The sequence below is a fragment of the Lepus europaeus genome, unplaced genomic scaffold (assembly GCF_033115175.1).
Source record: "Lepus europaeus isolate LE1 unplaced genomic scaffold, mLepTim1.pri SCAFFOLD_47, whole genome shotgun sequence".
NCBI lineage: Eukaryota > Metazoa > Chordata > Mammalia > Lagomorpha > Leporidae > Lepus > Lepus europaeus.
Genome location: NW_026909346.1, coordinates 1159489 through 1171787, shown reverse-complemented (window position 1 = coordinate 1171787; position 12299 = coordinate 1159489). Strand labels below are relative to the sequence as shown.

Below are 12299 nucleotides of genomic sequence, written 5' to 3'. Positions count from 1 at the left end.
TTTGTTGTTGTTGAGATTTTGAGCTCTTTATAGATTCTGAATATTAATTATTTATCAGTTTCATAGTTCACAAATATTTTCTCTCATTCTGTCGGTTGCTTCTTCACCGTGTTTTTACTTTTAGTGCAAAGGCTTCCCTCCCTTTGAATTGTTGCGAAAGTATCTGAATTAGAATTAGAATTAGTTCTTTAAAAGTCTCATGGAATTCAACAGTGAAGCCATCTGGTCCTGGGCTTTTCTTTCTTGGGAGGGTCTTTATTACTGATTCAATCTCCATCTTGCTTATAGGCCTATTTAAGTTTTCTGTGTCTTCATAACTCAATTTTGATAGATTGTATACTTCTAGAAATCTATGTATTTCTTGTAGATTTTCCAACCTTTCCAATAGCTGTTTGCATTAATTCCTGATGATTCTTTTTATTTCTGTGGTTTCTGTTGCAACATTTCTTTTTTTAAAAGATTTTTTTTATTTATTTGAAATTCAGTATTACACAGAGAATGAAGGAGAGGCAGAGATAGAGAGAGCTCTTCCATCTGTTGGTTCACTCCCAATTGGCTGCATTGTCTAGAGTTGTGCTGATCTGAAGCCAGATGCCAGGAGATTCTTATGAGTCTCTCATGCAGATGGAGGGGCCCAAGGTCTTGGGCCACATTCTACTGCTTTCCCAGGCCACAGCAAAGAGCTGGATCATACGTGGAGCATCTGGGTCTCAAACCATGCCTCTATCAAATGCTGGTGATATCGGCCAAGACCCCCTAAAATTGACACTAAAATGTGGCCCCTTAAAGTTCCATAGAAATGCTAGCCGGGGTGCCACATGTACTACCAGAATTTGGGGTGCCTTATGATTTTGCCACAGGCTTATTACTAAATCCCCAATATTAATAAGCCCAAGAGGGTTCTTGCCTAATATTTAGAGAAGAATTCTAAATACCGGCACAGATAAACGAGGCAGCATGGTACGTTTTAAGCTTTTATTTAGTAAGAAAGGTGCATAGGAGAGTGAGAGCTTTATTTAGGAGAGAGAAGTGAATGGGGGGTTCATACTGAGCACCAGGAACCAGCCACGTAGATAAGCATCTAGGCCAGGAAGCCTAGAGCACATGGCCCGAAGGCCATGCACCCTGGAGGCGTGGGGCTACAGCAAGCCCCTTCCTAGCAAAAGGCGAGGGAAAAAGAGCAGGCTGGGCACACTGTGCCCCAGGCTTTTAACCCACTCCAAAAGGGAGTGGTCAATTAACCTGATTGGCTGGTGGGCACCCCGGTAAGGCCAGGTAGGGGAATGAGGCCACACAAGGGCGTGGCAAAGGCATCAGGTAGGAGCATGAGGTCACATAGGGGCGTGGTCTTCCAGTTCACAAATCTGATCAACTCCAACCTGTATGCCTGCCTACTTCACTGGCACTTCAGGTGGTGGCTTTACCTGCTGTGCCACACCACTGGTCCCAACAGCTCTTTTTTCATCTCTGATTTTGTTAAGTTTGGTCTTGTCCCTTTTTTGTTTAGTTAAACCAATGATGTATCAATTTTATTTATTTTTCAAAACATTTTCTTTATTTCATCGATTTTTTTGCATTATTATACAATGACCTTGTCTCTTTTGACAGTTTCTTTCTTTTTTGTTTAAAGATTTATTTATTTATTTGAAAATAAGTGTTACACCAAGAGAGAAGGAGAGGCGGAGAGAGAGGTCTTCCATCTGCTGGTTCACTCCCCATCGGCCGCAATGGCTGGAGCTGCTCCAATCCAAAGCCAGGAGCCAGGAGCTTCTTTTGGGTCTCCCACATGAGTGTAGGAGCCCAAGGACTTGGGCCATCTTCTGCTACTTTCCCAGACATAGCAGAGAGCTGGATCAGAAGTGGAGCAGCTGGGACACAAACAGACACCCATATGGGATGCCGACACTGCAGGCAGTGGCCGTATGGTTTCCTAAAGTCTATTTTCTCTGGCTTAGTGCCTACAAGACTGAGCATTTTCCAAGTAGGGCTCTGGTGACTCACTTTTGGCAGACCCTTGGGCTGAGGCCAGACACTATTCCTCCCTTCCACTTCCGACATGCTGTTGGCTTAGTCTATGTATGTGTGGTAATGTCATGTCTGCTCCAATGTTAGCCATCGTGCCTTGTGCCTGGAAGGCTGCCACTGTGGTAATTTTCCTTCATGGATTAGGAGATACTGGACATGGATGGGCAGAAGGCTTTGCAGGTATCACAAGTTCACATACCAGATGTATCAGCCTGCATGCACCCATTATGCCTGCTACATTAAATATAAACATGGCTATGCCTTCTTGGTCTGATAATATTGGACTTTCACCAGACTCACAGGAGGATGAATTTGGAATTAAACAGGCAGCAGAAAATGTCAAGGTTTTGATAGATCAAGAGGTGATGAGTGGCAGTCCTAACAGAATCATTTTGGAAGGATTTCCTCAGGGAGGAGTTTTATTTTTATATACTGCTGTTACCATACAGCAGAAACTGGTGGGTGTCACCGCACTTAGTTGCTGGCTTCCACTTTGGGCTTCATTTCCACAGGGTCCTGTCAGTGGTGCTAATAGAGATATTTCTATTCTCCAGTGCCATAGAGATTGTGACCCTTTAATTCCACTAATGTTTGGTTCTCTTACTATGCAAAAACTAAACACATTGCTAAATTTGGCCAGTGTAACCTTTAAGGCCTATGAAGGCATGAAGCAAAGTTCCTGTCAGCAAAAAATGGATGCTTAATATTTCTGAAGTATGTTAATTTTTCTGCTGTATTCCAACAGGGCAAACAAAATACACAAGGATGTATCTTTATAAATGGGTGCTAATTGGTAATGAAAATAATTTACTACTGGACTATAGAATAATAATGTTGACAATGAAGCCATATGTTTATCTCTGGATTTAAAGATTTTGAACAATCATTTCCTGAGTCATTTTGCTTTGCCTTGAAGAATAAAATGTATTCTTTCATTATATAAGTCAGCAAAATCTTATTTATGGCAAGAAATATTCTGTTGCAATATTGTGCTGTAATGTAGGAAAATGTAAAAGTTTTCCACAGTTTCTATCAATGTGAAATAAAACTTAATCCTCAAAAAAAGTCAATTTTATCTGATATTAGGCTAGGAACTCCTGCTCATTTTTTAATTTCCATTAGCATAGAATAATTTTATCCATTCTATCACTTTCAGTCTGTGTGTAGCTTTGTTGGTGTGCAGTGTTTCTTGTATACATTATGTATATTGGTCTTTGTTTTTAATCCATTCAGCCAGTCTATCTTTTATTTGGAGAGTTTATTCCACTTACATTCAAGATTGCTATTGGTAGCTGGCACCGCGGCTCACTAGGCTAATCCTCTGCCTGTGGCACCAGTACCCCGGGTTCTAGTCCTGGTTGGGGTGCTGGTTCTGTTCCAGTTGTTCCTCTTCCAGTCCAGCTCTCTGCTGTGGCCCGGAAGCAGTGTAGGATGGCCCAAGTCCTTGGGCCCTGTACCCGCATGGTAAGCACCTGGCTCCTGGCTTCAGATCGGCACAGCACACCAGCATAGCGGCCATTTGGGGGGTGAACCAATGGAAGGAAGACCTTTCTCTCTGTCTCTCTCACTGTCTAACTCTGCCTGTCAAAAAAAAAAAAGATTGTTATTGGTGAGTGATGACTTGTCTTGCCTCTTTTTCCTCACAAATATTCTACTGTTTGTTTTGTACTATTACTTTGTACTTTTTTTCCACAAATATTCTATTGGTTGTTTTGTACTACTACTTTGTACTATTACTTTGTAATAATACTAGATTTTTGGCTTCACATTCTTTCATGATGCTGTGTTTAGTACATCCTTACTTTTTTTTTCAAGATTGTTTGTTTTGGAAAGTCTTTATTAACTTTTCTTTATAAATTAGAGCTAGCTGGATACAGTATTCTAGCCCAACAGCTTTGTTTTTTTTAAAGAGTTGGACTATGTCTCTCTGTTCTATCCTCTTTTGTGAGGTTTTTGATGAGAAATCTGCTGTCAATCTAGAGCTCTTTTAAAGATAATCTTGCATTTCTGTCTTGTACTTTTTAGCATCTTTTCTTTGTGTTTTACATTTGAAAGTTTGAATATTCTGTAGTGTGATGAAGACCTTCTCTGATCATGTCTCTCTGGGATTCTATGTGCTTCTTGTGCTTGGATGTCCATATCTTTGTCCAAATTTCTGAAATTTTCTTCTATAATTTCACTGAGTAAGTTTTATAAATTACTCTGTTTTTCCACTCCTTTAGGAATGTCTAAGACATGTGTAGTTTGTCCTTGATGGTGTCTAATAGACTAAACACTGTTTTCATTTTTCTGAATTTTTTTTGTCAGACTGTGATATTTTAAAACCTTTGTCTTTCAGCTTGGATATTCTTTCTTTGGCACCATTGAGAATGGTGTTCATGCTTTTCATTGTATTTTTTATTTGACATATTGAGTTCTTAATTTCTTAATATTTCAATTTGGCTGTTCTTTAATATTTCTATTTCTTGGCTGAATTTCTCATTGATGGCATGCATCAATTTCTTTAACTCATGTAATTGCTTCTCTGTATTTTTGAATAATCTTACAATAAGTCTTTTGAATTACTTTTCAGGCATTTTGTCAAGATCCTCATCTTCACAGTCCAATATTGAAGTATTATTGTGTTCTCTTCGGTGTTTCATATTGTCTTCCTTGTTAATATATCTCATATTTATGATTTTTACATATCTAGAGAAGCACTTGTGGATATCTCCTTTGAAGCCTTTGTTATTGGGAATGTGCCCCTAGGTATAGGGAGATGCCTACACCTTCAGTGAATATCTAGAGGTGTGTGCTGAGTGGGACCAGGGAGCTCTGGTCAGCATTTGTATGTGAGTCAAAGTCCAGGGTAACACCCACAATATGTGTGGTAGCTCTCCTCTGTATCCAGCAGAAGAGAGTGGATGATCCCCTTGTTTGTTGTGGTCACTGCCTCCACCCTTCTCTGTGCCAAGATAAACTTCTCTGTGCCTGAACCCTGCCCCCAACTCACTCAAGTACATGAACTGCACAAAATATCTGTCCACTTTGTAATCTGAACATGGAGTCCTTCTGGCTTATAGCATAAGCCCTCCATTCCCAGTCACAGGGTACAGGGTTCCTGCAGTCACAGACTATAGGGCATCCACTCTCTGCCCTTGGAGCTGCTCTATTCAGAGAACTACTCTGTCCCTGACCTTGGGATAGGGCTGGAAAGCAACATGCTTTCCATTCCCTGAGCTAAATGGGTACCCTGCCCCCACCAGCTCCTCTTCCTGGACTCAAAGTCAGTGGAGATTGTAGATTTCTCACAGTGATAAAAAAAAAAAGGTCGGAACCGTGGCTTAACAGGCTAATCCTCTGCCTTGCGGTGCTGGCACACCGGGTTCTAGTCCCGGTTGGGGCGCCAGATTCTATCCCGGTTGCCCCTCTTCCAAGGCCAGCTCTCTGCTATGGCCCGGGAAGGCAGTGGAGGATGGCCCAAGTCCTTGGGCCCTGCACCCGCATGGGAGACCAGGAGAAGCACCTGGCTCCTGGCTTCAGATCAGCGAGATGCACTGGCCACAGTGGCCATTGGAGGGTGAACCAACGGCAAAAGGAAGACCTTTCTCACTCTGTCTCTCTCTCTCACTATCCACTCTGCCTGTCAAAAAAAAAAAAAAGCAAAACCAGACATGCACTATCTCTGGCAGCCTCTGCTCCCATTACTATGTCACTTTCCCCTCTGGTGGAGGAAGGAGCAATGTGCCCTCCATTCACAAAGTTAAATAGACACTCTGCCCCTGGACAACTTACCACACTGGAGTGAGAGTCAGCAGGGACCACAAGTCTCTTCTCCAGACAACATCACCAGTGGAGCACAGGCTTGTACAGAAACCTCTCAACTCACTCTGGGAAGATGGCCTCCCTGCCAGCGGAGGACTGCAGGAGCTGCAGCCATAGGAGTAGCTGGTGGTGTCTCCTGAGCTTCTGTGTGTCTGTGCAACCCTTGCTGCTCCACAGAGTGTCTCTTCATACTTTATGCATTTTATTTCTATTTCTTACTTTACTGCATTGGCTAGGACTTTCTGTAACATGTTGAAAATTGGTTGTGAAGACACATGCTTATTTTATTCCTCATTTTAGTGGGAAAACTTGGAGCTTTCCATCATTACCTATAATGTGAGGTGAGAGGTCTGTGTAGATGGGCTTTAGGCTCTTACTTAATTTTTCATCCATTTGTTTCATCACTCATAGTGCTAGACTTTGTCAAGATTTTCTGTATTCATCAAATTGATAAAATTTTGTTTTTTCTTTTTTTCCATTGATTTGGGAAATTAAATCGCCACCAGTTTGACCTGCCTTAAATATCTGGAACTAATTCCATATGTTTATCAAACATCATGCTTATAATACCTTATTGAATTTTATGAAAAATTTCAAAATATGTGCATCTATGTATATAAGAGATACTGGCCTAGAAATTACTTTCCTGTACCCTGTCTGTATAGTTTGGACAGGGGAGCATTTCTTCAAGTTCTATCTTCCAGAAAAATTCACAAATAATTACAGCAATTATTTCTCAGATGTTACATAGAATTTCTCAGCAAACCCATCAGAGCCTGCTGTTTTCTCTTTTAGGAGATTGTTACTGAATTAATTTATCTTTAAATAAATTGTTTATATTTATTTTTTATCTATTTATTGGAAAATCAGAGAAAGAGATCTCTTTTATTGCTGTTCAATTCACCAAGTGACCACAACAGCTGAAACTCAGCAAACCTGCAGTTTGGAGACATAAACACAACCCAGGTCTCCCCATATTAGTATAATCCAGATCTTTGATGTGAGTGACAGAAATGCAAAAATTTTAGACATTGGCTTTTACCTACCAGTGTGCATGTCAATAGAAAGTCTGAATTGGGAGTGGAGCTATTACTTGAACCAAGGTAGTCCACTGTTGGTTGCAGGCATATCAAGCAGCAACTGCTGTGAAAACATCTTTTAACTGAATTTCTTTAATAGATATAGAAACTTTTAGGATATTTATTTCTTCTGATGTGAGTTGAGGCAGATTGTGTCTTTATTTTAGCTAGTCCATTTCTTCTGGATTAAAACGCCAATATTTTTGCAAGGGCAATTTGAAAGCCATGAATTCAGCATTTTATATGCTTTCAGTGAGAAGATTGGCCAATCCTATTCTATTATTACACCAGGGAAAAGTTTTATTTGACTCTTATATTCATATTTGTTCTAATAGGTAACCTAATTACTGGCTTGTTACCTTGAACTTGTTTAGTCTTGGTTTTCAGCTTTTCTATAGTAGGCATGAATATATGTCAAGTTTTCCATAAGCACTGTTAACTTTGAAGGTCTTGACCGCCAACATTTTATTTCCCTTAACATCAAACCAGGGCTATTTAACATACTTTTTTGTAGAGTGGTCTAAAATAAGCATTACTTCAGTGTGTGGTTCTTACTTATAAAGTACAGCCTTTAGATATTTCACTTACATGTTTGTGATGTTAATAATATGTCAACATGGTCTTACTTGGGTTGGAACTTAGATACCCTCCAAACCAAATAATCTGAAATGTATTTTTATACTTCCACCCCAGGATCAGTTACTCTGGTGAACCTCATGTAGTTTCACTCCATCAATGCTCAGTCTATCTCATGCTCAAGGACTTGTGGGGACTTTACATATTTAGTTCTCAAGGTTTCATCTGTTCAGTTACATTCATTCCAGTTTCTTTTTTGGTAAGTTCTTGCTGTCTTCAGATAATATGACTACTGCATCTCAGTAGCAACAGGTATTGACTGGAATCCAGTTCATTGTATTGTTGAAAAGTCATTTTTCCCAGCAAGAACCCATATAACTGTAGTGACTGCTTGTCAAATTTTATTTTCTTGGTGATCTCAATGTTTTATTGCCTGTTGTTTGCCTGACATCTTCTCATAAACTTTCCTCAATGCTTTTTTTGTGTTTTTTAGTCCCAAGAGATTTTAACTGGGTATTGAAAGTAAAATCACCTGATTTCATTTCTACACTCGTGTTTTTGGTCCACTGAGAATATTTCCTGATTTTTCATATGAGAAAAATGCATTTTAGTAACTCATTTTGGTACAATGTTAAATTTTGAAAGTCTGTCACATTTTCAGATAAAATGAAATGCAGAACAACAGAAAGAAGGGAGAGGTGAAGAGATTTTACTTCTACTGGCTCACTGCCCAAATAGCCACAACATGTATGTGTGGGCCAGGCTGAAGCAAGGAGCCAGAAACTACATCCTAATCTCCTACATGGGTGGCAGGGGCAAAGTACATGGGACACCTTCCACTGCCTTCCCAGGATTTCCAGCTGCCTCCTCTCCACACAGCTGCCCACTGCTGCCCAGCTGCTCCTGTTAGCTGGAATACTGCAGGGCAGTCCAGGGCAGCATCTTAGGCCTCTGTCTTCACCTTCATAGTGTATTGCTTAGAACTTTCATGTTTCCACTAGTTCAGTTGAGTCTTCTACTCCACTGGGACGCCAAGTTCTGCGCTTTGCAGAGAGAGCCAGCACCATTGAATTCAGGCACCCAGTCGGGGGAGAGTGCAGGTCTTCAGTGGAGCAGCCTGTGCAGGACCTGGATGGGGCCTCTGAGTATTTTCCCCTTTCTTTGCTGGTCCATGAGCTGCGCTCACTCTGGACATGGTGGGACTCCATGTGTCACTTCCCCACAAGGACACAGGAGCTCCCTGCTGCAGCACAATCACATGTGCTAGGCTCTTGGCCCAGCAGGGCCAGGGTACAGACTCAGTGGATGCTGACCCACAGGGGCTGTATAGGCCTGCACCTGCAGGCAGGGCACATGGGGCAGCACAGTGTGCTCCCCGGAAGTCACTTCTTGAAAATGTGGCTTCTCAGACTGGGGAATGTGGTGCCAAGTGCCTCCTTTTCTTCTTCTCATTCCCCACCCCCACCTCTTGGCTTCCTCCCCCACTCCTTCCTCCCTCCTCCCCTTCCTTCCTTTCCCCACCCCTCTCCTCCCACACCTCCTCCTCTGCCTCTTTTTTTGCATTTGCTACTAAACATGTTGCTTTTTTATGTTATGTTTCCATGCATAATTGAATCAAGATATAAATTTTGTTTTTTTTTTCCTTTATGCACCACTATCACACTGTGTGAACATTATTACAGGGTCCTTTCTCCTTGCTGTTCTTTTCTGCAGGATTTTTTTTTTTCACTATTTTTGGCTTGAGTGTTCTAAACATGCCTATAATAATTCACTGTAGAAAATAAAGCATCCAGTGATTTTTAAATTAAGAATTTATAATTTATAAATTATAAATACATTTTATAAAATGCACCTTTCATATTTAAGTTTCTATAAATTAAAATGGCATAAAAACTTTTTATAATATTAAGCTTTTATTCAAAAACATACTTTCCCCTTTTACAATGATACGTGTGTATAAGCTTCTCTAACATTTTATTTTATTTTAATTTTTTTTTAGTTAAAATGGAATCTTCTACTCCATTGTATTTTGTAATTGGTGTGTGTTGAAAAACACAGACTATTGTTATTTGAATGTTGATTTTATAAAATGATTCATTAGGTTAGCTTGTTAATTTGAGCTTTTCCAAGATTGTTTTAATTTTTTCTGTAACCAAATAATGTTCAACAAAATATTTTTCTCCTCCTCTGAAATTATTATGGTTCTAACTTGATTTTTTCCCTATTTCCATAGTTAATAATCCAATAACAATGAAGACAGTGGCATCTATGTCCAACTCTTAAGTGCTATATAGTTTTGTTTCAAAATTCTTAGTGTATCAATGCTATTATAAAGATAACTTACTTCAGAATACTTTAAATGTACAAAACAAATATTATAAAATAATCACATAGTTCCTATATATCCCATACTGGGCTTCCTTACTGCTAACATCTTATACTAGAATGATATATTTTTCACAAGCAACATGCACTCATTGAGTTCTCTTTTTTTATAGAATTCTGATAGTCTTCCACAATTAGTGAAACATGCCAACTTCCCCAATTTTTTACCCAACTATATCCCTCATCCCACTTTCAAATTCTAACACTAACAATTATTTGTTGAGATTGAGGGGTCTTGGGGGTCCTGCATATGAGGAAGATTTTGTTAACACATAATCTGCCTCTAATTACAGATGCCAACAAAATATCTGATGTTCCTTAATTGAGATAGAGTCTGCACTCTCTTCCTCTGACTCTAAGCTACTATGTGAATGTCTTGACACGAGATTACACTATAAACAATGCCGTGCCAGTTTCTAGACCTGGCCTTCAATGCAATGGCAGTTTTAGGCCTTATTGAAGTCAGTAGAACTACTCTCTTGTGGGCAATGCCTGGAGAAACCTAGAGAGTGAAGTGTGCCCAGCTGATTCCCAGCACCCTTGCCACCTCTGTGACAACACACCAGTTAAGTGTATTAATTCTCTTAAACCTTCTAGATCAGCTTAGAACCAAGATGAATATCCCAGCATGATCTCAGTCAATGTCATGAGAAATAGACATATTTTCCAATGAATCAGTGCCTGTATTTTTGACTGACATGGTCGTGAGATAATAAAACATCTACTATTTATGTGTCCAAAGTCTGTCATTTTTGCACATGATCAGATATAACAATATTACTTTCCTTTTGTCTACTCAATGTAATTGATTATATTAACAGATTTAATATTAAAACAATTTCAGTCTGGATTATTATATATAATTATTTTGCTATTTAAAATTATTGAATATTTTGTACTCAATGTAATATTTCATAATTGTTACATTTCATTTTTGGTCTAAGAATTCTTTTTTGATGAAATCTGTTGATTTTTTAGACCAAATTTTCCTTCCTTGTCTATATGTGGATAGTATGAGATCATCTATGCTTCCAAGGATTTGCAGATTTCTTCTACTTCTTTTTATTGTGGGGAGATATTTAGTGTAAAAATGTGGGCTTTTAGGGTTTGTTTTATTTATTTGAGAGGCAGAGGTAGAGAGAGAGAGAGAGAGAGAGAGAGAGAGAGAGAGAGAGAGATCTTCAATCTGCTGGTTCACTGCTCAAATGACCACAACAGCCAGGACTGGGCCAGGCAAAAGCCAGGAATCAGGAGCTTCATCTCAGCCTCCCACATGGGTGTAGGGGCCCAGTGACTTGAGCCTTCTTCTGCTGCCTTTCTTAGGTCCACTTGCAGGGAGCTAGATCAGAAGTAGGGCAGCTGGACCAGAACTGGCACCCATATGGAATGCCAGCATTGCATGTGAGTGCTTAACCAGTTAGGCCACAATGCTGGCCCAAAGATGTGGTTATTTTTATCTTATAATTTATAAAATTGTATATTAGCAATTTCTCCACCTCCATTTTTAAAGTTAGATTAGCTAAGTAATTACTTATTTTTTAAAAAGAAATTTTGGGTTGTTATTCTAATACTTTATGATTTCTGCTTCATTAAAGTTTTCTTTACTATTAATAATGATTTTCTCTTGATTATTGTGTTTTTAGACTTTTGAATTATGTTTTCCTAATAAAATTACATTGAATTTTACTTATAAAGCCATTTGGTGATATGGATAGTTTCTCACTAGCTGCTTTAGAAATAACTGAGATACTACTTTTTAAAAAGATCTGTGTTATGTATTTGAATGACAGAATGACAGAGAAGGAGCAAAAGAGGTCTTCCATTATTTGGTTCACTCCCTAAATGACCACAATGGTCATACTGGACCAGGAACTCCATCTGGGTCTCCCATATGGATGGTAGGTGTCCAAGAATTTGGACCATCTTCCACTGCCTTCCCAAGGAGTCAGATGAAAAGTGGAACAGGTGGGACTTGAACCTGCACTCCTCTAAGGGATCCAGAATTGCAGCAACCTGGTGCACCACAACACTGACTATCGGATATTAATTTAAGTTATGCTTTTGGTTATAATTTTAAAAAGATTCTATGAAGTGTAGGGATTTTTATACAGCATGCCATTGAATCTACCATCTTGCTGACAACTGTACACAGTTGCTGTATACTGATGGCTTTGTTGTATTTTTGTGGCAATGAAAATGTGTGCTCTAAATCACAATCCAGATACAATGACCTATATTTTCAGGTGTGTATTTTAGGAGACCAATTGTTCTCTTTTATATTTCATCAACTAATTTACCCTAAGACAATCACATTCTACAGTTTTAAATCCAAGCTTTTTAAAAATTTATTTATGTATTTGAAAGAGTTACAGGGAAAGGTCTTCCATCCAATGGGGCCTGCGGGCCAGGGGCTTCTGAGCTACGATTGGC

The 12299-nt window shown here is 39.3% G+C and overlaps 1 protein-coding gene across 1 annotated transcript; it reads left to right on the top strand.

The window, feature by feature from the left end:
* Positions 1-2078: 2078 nt before the first annotated feature.
* LOC133755435 (acyl-protein thioesterase 1-like) lies at positions 2079-2729 on the top strand. The gene has a single exon (XM_062185545.1). It carries the CDS (start codon positions 2079-2081, stop codon positions 2727-2729), a length of 651 nt encoding a protein of 216 aa, XP_062041529.1.
* Positions 2730-12299: the final 9570 nt, after the last annotated feature.